At 42.5% G+C, this 19,389-nt stretch overlaps 2 protein-coding genes across 2 annotated transcripts; both read left to right on the top strand.

The window, feature by feature from the left end:
- Positions 1 to 1,513: 1,513 nt before the first annotated feature.
- On the top strand, positions 1,514 to 10,905 carry lrrc8c (leucine rich repeat containing 8 VRAC subunit C). The gene is made up of 3 exons (XM_070961819.1): positions 1,514 to 1,679; positions 5,595 to 5,737; positions 8,177 to 10,905. The coding sequence occupies exons 2-3, from the start codon at positions 5,600 to 5,602 to the stop codon at positions 10,424 to 10,426; spliced, it is 2,388 nt and encodes a 795-aa protein (XP_070817920.1). The 5' UTR covers positions 1,514 to 1,679; positions 5,595 to 5,599; the 3' UTR covers positions 10,427 to 10,905.
- A 1,635-nt stretch (positions 10,906 to 12,540) lies between these two features.
- Positions 12,541 to 18,870, top strand: lrrc8db (leucine rich repeat containing 8 VRAC subunit Db). Its single transcript, XM_070961490.1, has 2 exons — positions 12,541 to 13,015; positions 15,027 to 18,870. Exon 2 carries the CDS (start codon positions 15,029 to 15,031, stop codon positions 17,582 to 17,584), a length of 2,556 nt encoding a protein of 851 aa, XP_070817591.1. The 5' UTR covers positions 12,541 to 13,015; positions 15,027 to 15,028; the 3' UTR covers positions 17,585 to 18,870.
- The last annotated feature ends 519 nt before the right edge of the window (positions 18,871 to 19,389 follow it).

The following is a 19,389-nucleotide window of genomic DNA, read 5'->3' as shown; positions in this document are numbered from 1 at the left end:
TCAAAGTTTATGTCCAAATGTCTTCTGTGAAAAGGACAGTTGCTGACAAACAAAAGATACCCTCACTGACCTAAATGGGACAAAATATTAGAGACAATGCAGTTTGATTCAACAGAACTACAAGCAGCAGTATCAGCACTAACGAAGGTCAGATTACAGCAGGGCTGTTGCAATAGACTAGATTAGTTTTAGCTGGGTGTACCTAATAAACTGGCAACAAGGTGTATGCTTCAAATTAACAAATACATACATATATTTCAGTGTCTAGAAAGATTTGCTGAGTGAGTGCAGTACTCCAAACAGCTGAGCAGCCCTCTAAGTTCTACCACTTACATTAAAGAGATGCTGTGATGGAAAGTAAAAGAGCAGTGCCGTTCGCTTAGTGTACATTATTAATGTGACATACTGGACCAGCACCACTATCCCTCTGTCGGGCAACAGCAAAAGAAATCTTCAGATGTCACTGTTATAGCTCTTAGGACATTAAGTCTGACAGTCCCAAACAGCTGTACGAGCTGACGGGGCTCAGGACAGCTTGAAAGACTTCCTGCAGAGGAACAGATGGGAAAGTGTGAAGGAGACAGAAATCCCAAACTTTAATCACTGATTAACAAAACACCAGATTTACACTATAACAAATATATGTGTGTGTGTGTGTGTGTGTGTGTGTGTGTGTGTGTGTGTGTGTGTGTGTGTGTGTGTGTGTGTGTGTGTGTGTGTAGACAAAGATTTGGTCTACAGTTTATTTCACAACTATACAGCGATTACTTTTCAGATCTAGATTTTATATTAAAATAACACGATGAGCTTATAAAATACACTGCTGAAGGTTAAACCAGTATGTGTTTACTAATATAATAGAAAGCTCACCTTTAATGCACTTTTTAATTAATTAGAAAACATAGAATTGATATAAAGAGCTGCTCTATACTGTAATATGTAATACATGCTGATATATGACAAGCGGTGCAGGTCAGCCCCCCCCCCCCCCCCCCCCCCAACATCTGTCAAACTGTCCCACCGAACCTTTAACAACTTGTTTGGTTTGAGAGTCTAGAACACATTTCCCCCTAACATGCGCATTAAGACGAGTTGTACCATTTCCTAAAAACACAATTTGTGTTTGCTATAGTCCTGCTGAACCCACCCAACAACAGTGACCGGGGGCAATGAGTGCTGATGGTACTTCTGCACTTAGGTGGGTACATTTTGAGTAAAGTACGAACGAAGTACTTTTACATTGTTGAATTGGCACATTTAAGTACAGAATGTGAGTACATCTTCCACCACTGGCGTAAAAAACCCATTTATTAATATAAAGTAAGAGATCCTTTTATCCACCAGGCTGAAAAGGCACATGCATTAGTTAAAAATCACACAGGATAATGGCACTGTTGCTGTTTGTGGGAGTATTCCGGGCTGAGAGCCGCAGGAGCTTTGGCCTTTCCCCCTCAGCTGTCTCATAAACAACATACATCTCGAACGGTGTAGTCTCAGCCTGGGCTTCCTCACCAGTCCACGCCCCTGTGGCTGACAGTGCATGCCTGCACGGTCTGGCCCAGGATCCAGGAAGGTTAGCGCACACGAAGGAAGGAGGACCGCGCACATCATGATCCGAACCCTCAACGCATGAAAGCCGAGCTCTCAGATCCGGAACCGCAGCTCTCATCTGAAGGAAGGTAAATCATGACTCTGTTATGATGGTAACGTGCTAGAGCGCTCATCGGTCCGGTACAGATAGAGTAATGTGGAGGCGGCGGAGCGTGTCACAAACTAGTTCCCACTGACTGACCGTTATTTTACCTGCTTTCCTCCACCAGCTGCGGTCGTGACCGCCTGCGCGTTAGTTTGCGCACCGCAGCCTAAAGACGCGTTGCGCTCTCATCGTGGCACAGCTCAGATTCCTCCTCTGTATTTTAAGGGAGAGCTCAAGCTCCTAACCGGATGACTTATTGATGGTTTGTGCTGATCACAGGATGAATCGCAGCTCCTCTGACTGTATTCGCACTTTTTTCAGGAGCTTCCGTTACGCGACAAAGTCCACAGGAGAAGTGCTCCTCATTAATAACACCCGATATGTTTTTCTGCAATGCGGGTAGTTTTTTTCCACGTCATTAACGAGACAGGACTTTTTGTGTGCCTGTGGCTGGGTGTGTTCCAAACATGTCTGTTTTTGGATATCTGGGATTCAGACAAATTTCCTGTCAGGAAGGGACAGGATATGGCCTGGTCAGCTCAACTCAATGGCTGACTCATCCAGTGGAAAGACAGGATTTTTCCTAAGTAGCTAATACAAACTGCAGGCTTCAGCTAGTGACCCGAAAGCCTCCTCAGCCCCGTTTCTCTGTGGTATTTATTTCATTTTTTCCATGAATCCACCCTATTATAGAAAGACTTCAAGGACTGAACAGTCAAAACCAAATTTTCTCACTCACCACTTTTGGAATCTGGCCATCTAATTTGATTTTATTATCCCGAGTTTTAAGAAATAAGCCCCTGAACCGTACACCTAAACCTTAATACAGTGAGGGAATTAGTTTGACACGCTCCTGAAAATCTGTAGACTGCAACTTTGGCTGGTCCAACAAAACACCAGGAGCAGAGGAAGTAAACAGATATTTTAGTCACATGAAGTCAAAGTTTAATACCAGAGTATAAAATACTCAGGTGCAAGTTAAAGCCATGCTCTTAAAGTCCTGCATCAAAATGTGTTGAAAGTACCAAAAGTAAAAGTACACATCACGCTGAAAAGCTCTGTTCAGAGTGTTGTACTGTATGTTATGTTTTTGGATTATTACTGATGCACTGACATTTTGTTGTTTTAATTGATTCAGGTGGTGCTAAGTTTACTTTTATAGCACTGGGTTGTCTCATCTACTGGTTTTATAAGCTGGAGGTTCCCAAGCTCGAGGCTGCAGGCCGGCCCTGAGCTTCAGAGCATTTGCTTGAGGGCCACAAGGGAATATATGGAGAAAAAAAAGAATATCATTATATAACTCAGCTATTATCGGCTATTTTTGCAGTAATTACTTTGCAGTCTGTGCTGCAATTTTCTTTATCAGTCCCTGTCACACCCCTCACAAAAATACACTGATTTTGAGCTAAAGTAGGTCATCAGGATGCAAGACAACCAGCGTGTCATCAGCTGCTTCCAGCATTCAGCAGCCCGAGAGACCTGAGGACACTACACGAGTGCTGCCGAGAGGTCGAGACATTGTTGATAGAAGAAGGTTTGGAAACCTTCATAGAAACTTATGTTTTGTGTAAAATCTTAATCTTTAAACTGACTCCTAATGAGAGCTGTCAAACAGATTTAACAAGCTCAAAAGACCAGTTTACACTCTGAAATGCTGCGAGTAGAAGTATAAAGTAGCACGAAATAGAAATGCTTGAAGTTCAAGTGTCTCCAAATTGTACTGACGTACAGGAGTTAGTAAATGTACTTAGTTACATGCTACAGAACACACTGTTAGCGCTTTTCATGGAGGCTATTTCTTCTGTCAAATGAAAACTGTTCGCTGCATCGTCTGTGGATGATCCAGAATAAATAATTTAATAAATATTTTTCAGTACTACAAACAAAATTCCACCGAGATAAATATCTGAAACCTTGGAACATCAAACTAACGGCTGTGTACCCCTCGGGCTAAGTGAGAAAAATGACCCTGTGACTTGGCTGAACTGGCCCTTTAAAGTCAACCGTCGGTAATCGGTTCAGTGTAAACGTCCCCGAATGGCTCTCCATCCCTCCTGTTGTTATGACACTGAATCGATGCAAGACATTTTGTGTTGAAAAACTTAACTGAACTATCAAAAATGTGATCTCTCTGAAAGCCCACAGGCTTTTAGCAACCTATTCACTGATACCTTACAGCTAAAGTCATTAATAATGAACTAAAGTCTGAGTGTAGATGAGTATCCAGCTATTGTCTTTTTGGCACTGTGGAGCTGTAGATGATATAAAACTGCACATTACGTTCTGGTACCTTGTAGAATATTCATTATACCTGCTTGGACTTTTAGACATACACAGCATGTTTGTGCTTGGATACTATTTCACATTTTTTTTAGCATTTCCACCATCAGTCAGCGGTGATGATAAAATCATGCTAAATATGTTTCACACTGAGATGTTTGACTATACAAACCACCAGTGCTTATAATTCTCATCCACAAGGCCTTTTAGTTTTCAATGACACTGCAGCCAAATTACTGCAAGACAGACTGGAAATAGGACACTTGCAGCTGGAGTAAGCACTTTACAGAAGGTGACCACAGAGAGTGTGAGCAGAAAGCAGCATCAGGCACGCACCACTCTTCTTCATCAAACTGCTGTTAACAAAGGCAGGATTTTAATAGTCTCTGAAGAGATTAATAGCTTGCTGTGTGCAACGACCAAAGGGCTGAGATCTGGTTTGATTCAGATGAAACCAAATCACTTTATTAATCCCGTTTGGGGAAATTTAATTTACATTTTTTTCACACATAGGCCCAAAATGCACACACATGCACACACCTGTAGACATGCATTAGTGGAGAGATGTCAGAGCGATGAGGCCGCCACATCGTCTGTGATCCAGGCAGTTGAGGGTTCGGTGCCTTGCTCAAGGGCACCACAGTGGCCAACTACAACTATGACGTTAATGTCCAAACACTGTCACAAGCTCTGCAAAATTATGTGTTTATTTAATCTTTTGTGAGCGCTGACTTTTAAATAATCACATTTCTAATGTGCGTTTGTATAACACTGAAGCTCCATTAGAGAGAGGAGTGATGCTTTAGCTACATGCTAACATAAGCATGCTAATATACTCTGAAGAGAATGCTAACCTGCTCACGTTTAGCAGTTTACTGTGCTCACCTTTTTAGTTTAGCATGCCTTGCTAGCCTAACTAGTACCACACAAAGTACATTGAGGCTGACTGGAATTTCATTAGTTTGGGTTTGAGGTCATTGTTAGTCATCATCATTTGTCATGGCAGTCATGAGGAAAACACCGGAAATTCACATTACAAATCTAAAAAAAGTACACAGTGCCTTGCTGGATGACGACATGCAGCAAAAGTTGAGGCTGGTTCCTTTTTGCCGGGGCCCCCACGCTGGCACCTCCACTGTGTCGATGGACTGACATTCAGATCAATGAGCGGGCTGTGTTGTTGCTGTTCACACAGAGCTGCTGACGGTCTGACCTAAGAGTCTACAGCCATGCTAGCAGCTCTGTGAGGCTGAATGTACACACAGCAGTGCTTTGAGCTAAATGCTAATAGCATGCTAACATGCTTACAAAAATGCTGGACTAAAAAAACACTGCTGAATTACTGATGCTAAGAAGGTATGTTTGCCGAGTTCACCATCTTAGTTTAGCTTGTTAGCATTTGCTGAACACAAAGTACAGCCTGATGGTGGCACCAGATGAAAGCTTTCACCAGTTATTATAAATCACATTGGGTAACTTGAATGAAGGCCAAGAGCTGTTGTGAATTGTTCCAAACCGGTGTGTCCTTCATACTATAATTGTTTCACCCGCCCAAACCATTTTTCCCATCGTATGTCCTGAAAGTCCTGGGGGATAACTTTCCATTCTTTCGTTACAGGCATCATGATTCCTGTGATGGAATTCCGGCAGTTCTCTGAACAACAGCCAGCGTTCAGAGTCCTGAAGCCGTGGTGGGATGTGTTCACTGACTACCTGTCTGTAATCATGCTGATGATCGGTGTCTTTGGATGCACTCTTCAGGTCAGTCACAGTGCCTCACCCTGATGTCTCTCTGTTGCATAAGGTCTCGTAATGGCTTGTGCTGCTTGTGTCTCTTCTTTTCAGCCTCTGTGAAAGTGAAGGACAAATGTAGCTAATGCACAATAAGGTAACATGAGCTTGTTTATGAGATACAATGAGTTGCCCTTCTTTTTTCTATTAAATCTAGAGTAATTTAATTTGCTAGAGCAAGCCTTTAGACTCTCTGATACAACCTTACTGCTCTGCCTCCTGCTTTGGCACCATCTCAGAGGCACTAATTCCCTGGTTTTACAACCTGGAGTGTGTGCAGCAAAGGAAGCATTCAGCCCGTCAGGAGTTTACCAGTGGAAACATTCACCCGCCCAGCCCCTCTTAGTAAACATACGACTCTGAACTCCATTCACCAGGTCCTTAACGTCTCTGTTTGTGTGGAATAGGAACCATTTTTGGCTCCAGCAGAACTGTAGTGTAAATCCTGGAAATGATATAAAAACATTAAAAAGAAATGTTAACAGGATATTTATCAGTGTGTGAGCAGCTATTGTTTCCCACACTCATTATAACAGTGTTTAGACGTGATATAATAGTAAACCAAGTGGATAATTAATTACATAGCCAAGTTTACTTTGTAAGTCAGAGTATTATCAACATGCCATTTTGTGTAATTACTTCATTGCCTCACACAATAATTCCTGTATTTAGAGTTAGAGGGGAAGTACAAAGCGATCCTGAGTTGCAAAATTCTGCAGATCAGCTCTTCAGAGATCACAGCAGACCTGACTTTGCATTTTAATCTGTGATGTGCTGCAGTACAGCTACATTGCTCTTACTATAGCAATAATGTCATTTTGACTATTCATAAATAGAGTGTGTTTGCATTTGCGCACTGCAATAGTCTCAGATCATGTTTTACTACAACGTGCTGAGTTGAGTATCAAACAGTTCAGACCTGCTAACCTTGAACTGAAGTGCCCATTTCCTGTTATTAGCATCGCGGGCTGAAGCAGCCGTTTTTCATTATTTACATTACAAGTAAACATTAAAGGAATTTGTTGTTCACTGATGTCGACCTCTGGCCAGTGTTCAGTATGTTTGCATGCACTCAGTAAAGCAGTTACTCAGAGAAATCAGGTTTGTCGTCAGCACAGGTGCAGAATACAAACACGCTCTCGCTCGGCTCCCTCAGTCCAAAAATAAGAAGCAAAGAAGGCAAGAAGAAGAAGAGGAGGCAGAAAAAACACGAGGGTCAGACACTGAGTAAAAAAAGCCAAAAATAAAGAAAAAGTATATAAATATGAGTAAAAAGAGAGGTATATTGAAATGCAGTATATACAGTGTCTGTGGTGTATGTCTGTACTTGCATGTACAGGTTTCACCAGCAGGTCTATTGCATGATGACTAAACACGGGCTGTTAACTACCTTACTTACCTATTTTACATCGTGTGGGTCAGTGTGTTTGGGCCGATGGCAGCCTGAGAGCACAGCATCTCCTTACAGCACTGCTGTCCTGTCACAGCGATCCTTTTCCTCTCTGGAGACTTTTTATTTACACATGAAAAGCTGAGTAGAAACCTGGTTTTCACACAGCCAGGAAATTGTCTTCCTTCAGCTGAAATCTCGCTGAGAAAATCAGGTTTCTCTAAGTGCTCTTAAGACTGAAAACAGCCCTGCACTGGTGAGGTGCTGAAATCCTATCCAGGACATCCAGTTCAGGTAATTGATCCCAAGTTTGAAGGCTTATCACTCACAAAATACTGCAAAACTGTTCAGAATATTATCAGAAAGGATTTTACGGCTCTGGAAAGTTATCACGGCAGCAATCATGTTATCGTACGCCACAACGGTCATGAATTAAACAGGAGAAAAGCAGTTAAAGGTTCGGTGCCTTGCTCAAGGGCACCTCAGCAGTGCCCAGGAGCATGGTTTGTGATGGGCTTGTATAATATTGAATCTCCATTGGAGAGGGATGATGCTTTAGCTAAATGCTAACATAAGCATGCTAACATACTCTTAATGCTAACCTGCTCTCGTTTAGCAGGTATGCTTATCATGTTCACGTTCTTAATTTAGCATGCTAGGCTAGCCTTTGCTAATTCGCGGTACACAAAGTACACTGAGGCTGACTGGATTTCATTAGTTTTGGTATTAGGTCATTGCCTGTCGTCATCATCATCATTTGTCTTGATAGTCATTGGGAAAACACCAGAAATTGATGTTACAAAGTAGCCGAAATGAGGGCACAGCGCCTTGCTGAATGAAGATATGCATTTTAATGCAGGGCTGCTTAGAAAAACCTGAAAAATAAAAACAAGAAATCACCTCGCTGACTCAAACGCGGTTACTTAAGTGCATGTACACATACTGATCTGCAAATGTCTGAATGTCGCCTTTAAATAATTTTGATCATCTTTCTTTTTTTTTTTTAAATTTTGTTTTAGGTAATGCAAGATAAAATCATATGCCTTCCCCAGAGAATATCATCGCCTTCAGAGAACTCAAGTGACGTGGAAGTGAAGTCACTGTTACACCTGCAGTCCAACATTTCAGTGGCACCAAGAGAAATGACAGGCCTGAAAACCGATCTGGATCTTCAACAGTACAGTTTCATCAATCAGATGTGTTATGAGAAGGCTCTGCACTGGTATGCCAAGTACTTTCCTTATTTGGTTCTTATACACACTCTGGTCTTCATGGTGTGCAGCAACTTCTGGTTCAAATTCCCTGGCTCGAGCTCCAAAATAGAGCATTTTATCTCTATGCTTGGCAAGTGTTTTGACTCTCCCTGGACCACGCGAGCTTTGTCTGAGGTGTCCGGAGAAAATCCCGAAGAAAAGGACCATAAAAAGAGCGGCACTTCCAGGTCAAACATCGCCTTGTCTCCCGGAGAAGGAAGTCTGGAGAAGACGCAGTCTCTCCGGTCTATCCCGGAAAAGATTGTAGTTGACAAGCCATCAGCGAGCGTTCTGGATAAAAAAGAGGGTGAACAAGCGAAAGCTCTTTTTGAAAAGGTGAAGAAGTTCCGTTTGCACGTCGAGGAAGGAGACATCCTCTATCTCATGTATGTTCGTCAGACAGTGTTCAAAGTGTTTAAATTCCTCCTCATCATTGCCTATAATAGTTCTCTGGTGAACAAAGTGCGGAATAGAGTACGTTGTGAAGTTGAGATCCAGGACATGACGGGCTACAAAGACTTTGAATGTAATCACACCATGGCTCATCTGTTTTCTAAGCTCTCTTACTGTTACCTGTGTTTGGTGGCTGTCTATGGACTAACAAGCCTTTACACCTCTTACTGGCTGTTTTACCGCTCGCTGAAAGAGTACTCCTTTGAGTATGTGCGGCAGGAAACGGGCATCAACGACATCCCCGACGTCAAGAACGACTTTGCTTTCATGCTGCACATGATTGATCAGTACGACCCACTGTATTCTAAACGATTTGCAGTTTTTCTATCCGAGGTCAGCGAGAACAAACTGAAACAGCTCAACCTCAACCATGAGTGGACTGCTGAGAAACTGCGTCAAAGACTTCAGACTAACACCAACAACAGACTTGAACTTCAGCTGTTCATGCTCCCCGGGTTACCCGACACTGTCTTTGAGTTGACGGAGCTGCAATCACTCAAGCTAGAGATCATCAACAATGTCACCATCCCTGCTTCAATCTCTCAGCTGGAAGACCTTCAGGAGCTGTCTCTTTATCAATGCTCTTTGAAGCTGCACACAACAGCTACCTCCTTCCTCAAAGAGAACCTGAAAGTGCTTCGCGTGAAGTTTGATGATAACAGGGAACTTCCGAACTGGATGTATGGCCTGCGCAACTTAGAGGAGCTCTATCTCACTGGATCTCTAAGCCCTGATGCCTCCAAAAATATAGTTTTTGAGTCCCTGCGGGAGATGAAGTGTTTGAAAACTCTCTCCCTTAAGAGTAATTTGACCAAGATACCCCAGTCTATCGTGGATGTTTCCAGCCATCTGCAGCGGCTGTACTTACACAATGATGGCACTAAGTTAGTAATGCTCAACAACCTGAAAAAGATGTCCAATCTGATCGAGCTGGAGCTGGTGCGTTGTGATCTGGAGCGCATCCCACATGCAATCTTCAGCCTGACGAATCTGCAAGAGCTCGACCTGAAAGAGAACAACCTCCGCTCAATAGAGGAGATAATCAGCTTCCAGCATCTTCGAAAACTCACTTGCCTCAAACTTTGGTACAACGGTATCATGTATATCCCGGAGCATATCAAGAAGCTTGGTAGCCTGGAGCGCCTCTACTTCAGCCACAACAAGATTGAGATATTGCCTTCACACCTGTTCCTGTGCAACAAGCTGCGCTACCTGGACCTGTCCAACAATGACATCCGATTCATCCCTCCAGAAATTGGAGTCCTTCAGAGTCTACAGTATTTCTCTGTCACCTGTAACAAAATCGAAAATCTACCAGATGAACTCTTCTTTTGCAAAAAGCTCAAAACGCTAAAGCTTGGCAAGAACTCGCTGTCCATACTTTCACCAAAGATTTCCTACCTAGCTCTACTGACATACCTGGACCTCAAAGGCAACCACTTTGAGGTTCTGCCACAAGAACTTGGTTGCTGTCGTGCTTTGAAGCGCAGTGGCCTTATCGTGGAGGAGACACTGTTTGAAACTCTGCCTTCAGATGTCAGGGACCAAATGAAGGCTGAGTGAAATGCCACAGAATTGTAGCCACAGTGCCTGCTGTTTGTTCTGTCCATCGATTCAGAGCATTTGTTTTGTAGAAACTCATTGCCGTACTTAGGTATTATACTACTGTTAAGAAGGTTAAGAATCCTTCCTCCAGTTTCCTTGACGGAGGGAAAAATGACATATTCATATACTGTATTGTCACATAGAGTGGCTGCAACAGGGATGCTTGCTCTGTTATTTACTTTTCACTTTATACAGCCACTTTCTTGTTGAGGCTGAAATCAAAGGATTGGCCTCGATCTCATATCTGTATGTTGAACATGAAGCAACAGTCAGGTGATTAGCTTATCTTAGCACAAAGGCCGGAAGAGGGAGGAAATACCAAGCATGGCTCTGTCCAGACGCGACAAAACACACCTACCAGCGCCTCTGAAGCTAATTAATTACCACATTATCACACAAATAAAGCTTGGTTGTTTAAGCTATAAGAGAAAAATTAAATGTAAAAAAGAGTTATGGCTTGAGCTTTTTTGGCTTGGAGCAGTTCCTTGAGTCCCTTATTGGTGCTGGTAGGTGGATATTATTGATAATGATTGATAGAACCATGCTAGCTGTTTGCACCTGCTTCTTATCTTTATGCTAAGCTAAGTGTCTGCTGGCTTTAGCTTCATATTTTATGCTTGGACATGGGAGTGAAACCAACCCCCTCATCAAAATCAAAGACAGAAAATCTGTTATTGTCACTTTTCTGTTATTTCCCAAATTATTTTTAAGCACATTTCCTGTCACTGCTACATAAAAGACGTTTGAGTACTGAATGTAAATCTAAACTGAAGACCTCACTTAAGTTTAGGCCAGTAGCCTTACATATGCTGTATTTTATATATTTTATGTTGCTCTTATGAAGCTTTTGATTTTCTTAAAGAGACTGTTAGTTCACATGGGGCACACCAGGGAAAATGCAAAAAACAAAGGATATATCCGACATAAGTACACTTTGGCTAAACAGTTCTGTATTTTGGAAAGATGACGTTTTGTTTTAAGTGCATTAAACTTGAAGGACGGTGTCATGCTGGTGTTTTTCTTTGGCTCTTGTAATGTGCATAAGAAGTATGCAGCCAATTACAAAAATGTATTTTTATAAACAGTATTTTTATGTTGCTGACCAATAAAAACTCATTTTTGTAAATGTCACTTCTTAGGCTGGAATTTCTGAAAGTTTTAACAGCACAAAAATCCACTATTTAAAAAGAATTAACAGATCTGACACAAAAATTCAGTCTCTGGTGAGACTTTACAGCTAAAAGGGTAACTGGACAATGTCTGTTCTAAATTGTGTTGTGGGATATCACCTGCTGGCTGGTGAGGATTAATAAGCAAAGAAGATTAGTCTATTATTATCTATACACGAGGCACTGATGGAAAAATAAAGTTGGTCTTTAAAGTGTACAACAAAAATTTTAAAAGTCATATGGGCAAAAACAAAGCTCATTTGGACACATTTCATCATTTTTCCTCCAAAATTGAAAAGATTGTAGCTGCAGTGGGATCAGTTATTTAATAAAAAATCTGATTTTTTTCTCACCAATATGCATACACTAAGGAGAGTAAAATTAGTGAACGTGAGATAAGAATTACATGTAATAAAAGCAATGCTAAGTACACAGTAACATATGCTAATATAGAAGTAATAACTGAATTAGCAAGGGAAGCTGGGTTATATTAGTCAACTAAATATGCTCAATTATTATTTTTCAGTTTTTATTTTTGAATTGTATTTTTTACTGGGGCAGCGTTATTGATGAACACCGCTGTTAATGTACCATGTTAGCCAAATGGCTAATTTTCAGCTGCTGTCCCTAAGGTTGGAACGTAGGCTGCATTATGTGCAAAGATACCAAGAACAAAAAAGGTGGTTTGAAGCATCTGCAGCAACATGAAATAACAAAGCTATCGAGGAAAACAGCAGAAAGTTAGTTTGAAGTGTTTCTGGTGATAAACAGGCTTCCCCCCTCATAAATGTAATATTTAAATATAGAAAAGTATGGATGCGCTGCAAGTTTCCTGAGCAGTTCATCTGTTGAGCTGTTTCATGTAATGTTTTGGCATAATGAAGCAAAGCTGTGATGTAACTTAAAATGACATCTTTTGCACTTTTACGACGGTCCCTAACTTCAGTGGGTCATCTGCCTCTCTGCTGTCAATCCGTGGGGGGTTTCAAAGCGCTTTATCCGCGCATCATATCAGCCCCTGATGTGAACTTTAGGAGAGATTTCCCTGCACAGCACATCGGCAGTGTTGCCGGCTGATGGTCCTGATGAATCGTCTGGAGGATCAGCCTCAGCCGCTGTGTGAATAACATCAAACCCGGCGCTCCTCCAGCAGCTGGTGCTGCCGCGCCGGCTGCGCTGCCAGTCAGAGGCGGAGGACCCGACCATCTGAGGCGGAGTGGGGGTAGTCGGCTAAGCTGCTTACAGCCCGGCCAGCAGGCCCACGGTTGAACAGATGCGAAGAATGGACGGCTTCATCACCGCAGCGGAACATGGCGTGTAAAAGGAGGCGTTGTTCGGTTCTGCTGGCATCGACATAAGTGGATCAGACCTCCAGAAGGTGCGTATCTGTGCCGGAGCTCATCTGCTGATATCCAAGATCTGCTAATAAAAGCGCAATGCTCCGGCCCAGCAGTGTTAGCAGGCTTTGTGGTGGAAGTGGAAGAAATGACTGTTTAGATGAGCCTGCAGTGGATCTGGTGCTCTGCTGAAATGTGAACGAGCCATGGTTTTGTTGCACGGAGCCCGTGTTTTGGTGCTGCGTTTAAAGGCTTCACGGACATCAGGTCCACCTCCTGTTTTGTGTGCGTGGATGCGCCTTGCTGCCGGAGCCGGTCTCAGCCTGCTCTGCAGCCTCATTGAAAACAGCGTGACCTTCATGTTTTCAACACACACAATAGAAATTAGTCGCAGGTCTGTTCTTTTTCTTATTATTGAATGTATTTTTATAATAACCTGCACGGAAAGCACTTTGATGTGTAAGCTGAGTTTTATTCAGGCCTGAACTGACAGTATTTACAGTCAGCATGTCAAAGCCTCACCGGTATGATTGTGGCTCTACGTGAGTGCTGGCAGGGTTCATGATTGTAGGAAGGAGGCTCATTTGGAGGGAGTTTGTATGCACAGGAAAGCATGCTGCAGAGAACACTAATGGAAAGGGGGTCTTGCGCATAATTCAGACTATATTTAGGTTTGCAGAATTTGTGTTGCACATGGCATCTCTGCTGACAACTGTGCTGTGTCCCAGTTCAAGGGCAGCGTCGTCTCTAAATCCATAACAGTCTGACGAGGCTGTTCTCTCCGAGCCTCCTCCACATGGGCCCCGGAAATGTGGCCTAAAATTGGAGGACGAAACTAGTGTATCCTTCCAGCCCTCAGTCGCCCATAATCCATCACATGCTGTGACCACCATGGTCCTCATCAGATAGAAGAGCCACAAACTAGGCGGTAATTTCTATCAGGTGTGATATACGAGTGACCAGAAAAATAGAAACACCTTCACAGTGTAATTCACAGCAGCACAGTAGACCTACGTCAAATGTTCTGTACTTGTTGAGACTTCCACTTCAGCTGTTCTCTCATGGACATTTTGAGGCTGTGCTTTGTCTTTGTGTGCCACCTGAGAGGGTCCCAACGTGTCCCAGAAGGCATCATTTTACCGGAGACTGTTGCATTGGATTGCATTGGATTACAGGACCTGTGCACTTCTGTGTCTGGTTCCTTTGTTCTGGTCACTCAGTGCATCTGCTGAGCCAAAGAACAAACCACTGCAGGATGCAAACAGGATTATGACCACACATAAACTGTGTTGTGTTGGCAGCTTGGATGTCCTGCTTCACCACATAGCCTGCAAAAATAATCTAAAATATGAGGTTATATCTAAATATTAAACATGAAACTGTTTTTGTTTTTTTTGCGCTTTTCTATCATGTATTTAAGTGAAGTCACAACTCTTTAAATTCAGTTAATATGTAGTTTTTATGATGATCATGATGATCCTGTTTTTGATGATGTTTACCACTTTGTCATCCATTCAAGGACGAATTCCCGGTGGTAAACACATTTCTAGATTTCACAAGTTAGCAACAACACATCATTAGTTTTGCCCTCTGTGGGGGCAGCTGTAGCTGAACACCTGTCTAATTGCAGTGAGGGAGCTAAGCTAAGGTTAAAGCCTCATGCTGCAAAAATACATAATTATTTTCATGAATTGACGTTCTGCAAGCATAACTTGTACCTGTCACAGCTAAAAACTTAGTTGAAAATACAGTTGCTAAGACGAAGACAGCATTGAAGATATAGATAAATTGCATAAAACATAGCTGGAATAAGATGATGAAATGTAGAAATTCAACCTTTGTTAAAAAGCAAGTACTTCACTGCAGTGTATGTGTGTGTGAAAGCTAGGTGTTCATAGCTTCCTGGGCCCATTATGGACATAAAGAGAATAAATAATAATAATAAAGAATATATGGAAAAGACTGCAAAACTCTGCTGGGAATATAATCTCATATTATGTATGCTTTTTTGCAATAATCAGGCTTCATGTTCATCTGTATTCTCTGTTTCAGGAATGTTCACCCTCACAGAAGTAGCATCCCTGAATGACATCCAGCCAACGTATCGAATACTGAAACCATGGTGGGATGTCTTCATGGATTATCTCGGTATTGTCATGTTGATGTTGGCCATATTCTCTGGAACGATGCAGTTAACTAAGGACCAAGTGGTTTGTCTTCCGATTCTGGAACAGACTCCAGAGGGGGCTGGGGGCTTCTTGGGACCCCAGCCACCGGAGACGGCTGATAGCTTGTGGAACAAAGAAAGCGCCATCGGAGAGCAAGCAGCTCCTTTAATGGCTAAAAGGCCTCCGGATAGCATCGCCCCTACGATTCACTTCACACAGTCGGGCACTTTGGGGCAGCCTCAGCCTACAGGTGTGAGGACCAAGCTGGATTTTCAGCAGTATGTTTTTGTCAACCAGATGTGCTACCATGTTGCTCTTCCTTGGTATTCCAAATATTTCCCGTACCTCGCTCTAATCCACACTATTGTATTGATGGTCAGTAGCAACTTCTGGTTCAAGTACCCAAAGACAAGCTCCAAAATCGAACATTTTGTTTCCATCCTGGGAAAATGTTTCGAGTCGCCGTGGACTACCAAAGCGCTGTCTGAGACGGCGTGCGAGGACTCCGAGGAGAACAAGCAGAGACTGGCTGGTGCCTCCTCCCTCCTGAAGCATCTGTCCACCAGCAGCGAGGAGGGGAGTCCAAACCAGTCCGCCCCGATACTGACTAAATCCGGGGTCACGTTTTCTGTCGAGAAGCTTGTGAGCGAAGTTCCCTCCATGACCATACTGGACAAGAAAGATGGCGAGCAAGCGAAAGCCCTGTTCGAAAAAGTCAGAAAATTCCGCGCCCATGTGGAAGACAGTGACTTGATTTACAGGCTGTACGCCATCCAGACCGTCATCAAAACGGTCAAATTCATTTTGATCCTGTGCTACACGATGACTTTTGTTGCCTCTATAGATTTTGACCACGTGTGTGAGCCTGAAATAAAGCATCTGACCGGATATGCCAAGTTCCACTGCACACACAACATGGCGTTCATGTTAAAGAAACTCCTGGTTAGTTATATCGCTCTCATATGTGTTTACGGCATCATCTGCATTTACACACTGTTCTGGCTTTTTCGACGACCACTGAAGGAATATTCCTTTGAGAAAGTCAGAGAGGAGAGCAGCTTCAGCGACATTCCAGATGTTAAGAACGACTTTGCGTTCCTCCTCCACATGGTCGATCAGTACGATCAGCTGTATTCGAAGCGTTTTGGTGTCTTTCTCTCTGAGGTCAGCGAGAACAAACTTCGGGAGATCAGCCTGAACCACGAGTGGACCTATGAGAAGTTGCGGCAGCATGTGACCCGCAATCCTCAAGAAAAGCTGGAACTCCATCTTTTTATGCTCTCCGGGGTGCCAGACGCTGTGTTTGATCTCACCGATTTGGAAATCCTGAAGCTAGAATTGATCCCAGAGGCCAGAATAACAGCTAAGATCTCACAGATGATAAACCTCCAGGAGCTGCACTTCTATCACTGTCCGGCCAAAGTTGAACAGACTGCTTTCATTTTTCTTCGCGATCACCTCAGGTGCCTTCATGTCAAGTTCACAGATGTCGCTGAGATTCCTAGCTGGGTGTACTTGTTGAAAAGTTTAAGGGAACTGTACTTGGTCGGTAACCTGAACTCTGAAAACAACAAAATGATCGGACTCGAGTCTCTGCGAGACCTCAGGCACTTAAAGATTCTGCATCTCAAAAGCAACCTCACAAAGATCCCGACAAACATAACGGATCTGTCTCCACATCTGGTCAAGCTGGTCGTTCATAATGATGGCACGAAGCTCTTAGTGCTGAACAGTCTGAAGAAAATAATGAATCTCGCTGAACTGGAGCTTCTGAACTGTGAGCTGGAGAGAATCCCCCATGCTATCTTCAGTTTGAACAACCTTCAGGAGCTGGATTTAAAATCCAACAACATCCGTACCATCGAGGAGATCATCAGCTTTCAGCACCTTAAGAGACTGACGTGCCTCAAGCTCTGGCACAATAAGATCATCACCATTCCATTGTCAATTAGCCACGTCAAAAACCTTGAGTCGCTTTACCTCTCACACAACAAGCTCGAGTCTCTACCCTCATCGTTATTCACCCTTCTCAAGCTGAGGTACCTCGATGTTAGCCACAACTCCATCGCGGTAATACCGCTGGAGGTGGGCTTTCTGCAGAACCTCCAGCATTTTGCCATTACCGGCAACAAAGTCGAGGTAGTTCCCAAGCAACTGTTCAAGTGCACCAAACTGAGGACCTTATGTCTCGGCCACAACTGCGTCACCTCCATTCCCGAGAAGATCGGCCAGCTGTCGCAGCTGACACATCTGGAACTGAAGGGAAACTGTCTGGACCGCCTCCCGGCTCAGCTTGGCCAGTGCTGCCTCCTGCGCAGGAGCTGCCTGATTGTGGAGGATCACCTCTTCGACTCGCTCCCCATGGAGGTCAAAGAGAGCATCAATCAGGAATCTAGTGTTTCTTTTGCAAATGGGTGTAAGTGTCTAAGCGACGGGCGGTAGTCACGTCTTACATTGCATCAAATGTGCATTTAATCGTAGATGTAAAGAAGTCTTTTTTTTAAATCACGTCATTAGAAACAGTAGTTCAGGGTTCAGTAGCGATATGCTTCGTGATGTTTTAGCAAATTATAAAGTGAACACACAGCAGCACATGCAGGGTTAGTACCACGGGAGAGATTTTAAATGAACTCTAGAAATGATCATGGCTTACGTCATGTCTGTATATATTATTTTTTATTTTTCCATTTTATTTTTGGTTAATGTAGATGCATAGTAGCAGTTAAATCACTTTGCTCATATTTTCTACCTTTTGTACGCAGAAAAATCTTATAGTGGATCTACGGAAATTTGTATCATTTTAAACAGTCCACCTTTTTATCTCTGTGACTTCACTTGGTTTTCTTCAGATTAGCAGGACACACTTGAATGACCTCGATTTAAAGAGACGGCTCACTCAAATTGCGTAAAACACATCTCACTTTCCTGTAATGGAATCCAGCCACGGAGGCATTTTCACTTTCACTGACCCAAGTTTTGACTCTGAGGTTTCTGCCTGGATGCAAATAGACTCACAACAATAAAATGTGAAAGTTCAGCAGCTTCATTTCTTTCCAGAAACAGCGTCCACAGCAGCCTGGATAAGACCTTGCAGTTTTTGTTACACCCACATTTGATCAAAGTAGAGTTATTAGTCGAACCTGTTTACAGCTTGTTGATTATCCAGAGTGACCAGGACACGACTGCTGGAACGAGACGTTGCTGCTGAAACCTTCAAAGCTGTCAACACCATAAATAAAATGAAATTCCCTCACACTGTTTTGGGATTGAGGCAGAAATCTGCCTGACTAGATACTACAACGACCCTTTAAAAACTTTGGCTTATTTACGTAAATCTTTGCTGCACAAATTGAAGAACTGTTTCGATGTAACTGAGTATTATTCACCGTATGCATTCCAATACTTGTAATACATTTTCAAATTATGCACCGAAACGATGAAGGTTCCCACAGGATCCTTTTCTCCACTCGGTGAAACGTTCTGAATCATGCCGTTATTTTTGATACTCTGTCTCGCGTACGGCCGACCCACAATGTTTCTCATTTGCTGTACTTTTGCTCTCATGTTTTATTACGTTTTATTCTTGTAAACAGTATATTTATCACGTATTTTGTGTGTTCTTTGTATGTATTTATTATCTCATTGTGTTTTACCTGTTCTCCGCTCTGCACAGCACTTTGTAAGTCTGGTTTTAAAATGTGCTATATAAATAAAGGAATTACTAATTATACTGTTATTATTACTGTTATTTAAAGCTAGAAAATAAGCTAAATGTATTCATTGTTAAAACAGGGAACTTGCAGCCTTTTGTTGTATAAGTGACTGTTTTAAACACGGTGGAATCAGCTCAGATCGGACTCATCTGCTCTCATGAGATCCTTTAATTTAATGAGGTCTCTAAACATTGTGAACACTGTTGTATACACGTTAGATTTGTAGAAATGTTAATGAACAATAACAATGATATAATAAGGCATTTATAGATGTAATTTACTACAATTATGTTATTTACAACAGATTATAAAGTTAGTGTTTTGAAGTTGTAAAAACACTTAAAATACATGAAGCAGTATGACACAGTGGTTCTATACTGCACTTCGTAGACCAGTTCATACAATATAACACCTATGAATGACATCATTTTTCTGGAAAATAAGCGAAGGACCACTCGGCCATCGGTACATTGTTGTGTTTCACAAAATATTAAATTCACTTCATTGCTGGTTTGAGTTCTAACTTCAGAGTTT

Source organism: Chaetodon trifascialis, chromosome 4, assembly GCF_039877785.1.
Source record: "Chaetodon trifascialis isolate fChaTrf1 chromosome 4, fChaTrf1.hap1, whole genome shotgun sequence".
In the NCBI taxonomy this organism is placed as follows: Eukaryota; Metazoa; Chordata; class Actinopteri; order Chaetodontiformes; family Chaetodontidae; genus Chaetodon; species Chaetodon trifascialis.
Note: the sequence above shows the minus strand (reverse complement) of the source record. Positions and strands in the feature narration are given on the sequence as shown.

Coding starts and splice junctions, on each gene's coding strand:
- lrrc8c (XM_070961819.1), top strand. CDS start 5,600: ATGATTCCTGTGATGGAATTCCGGCAGTTCTCTGAACAACAGCCAGCG. Junction 5,738..8,176: donor TCTTTGGATGCACTCTTCAG/GTCAGTCACAGT, acceptor ATTTTGTTTTAG/GTAATGCAAGATAAAATCAT.
- lrrc8db (XM_070961490.1), top strand. CDS start 15,029: ATGTTCACCCTCACAGAAGTAGCATCCCTGAATGACATCCAGCCAACG.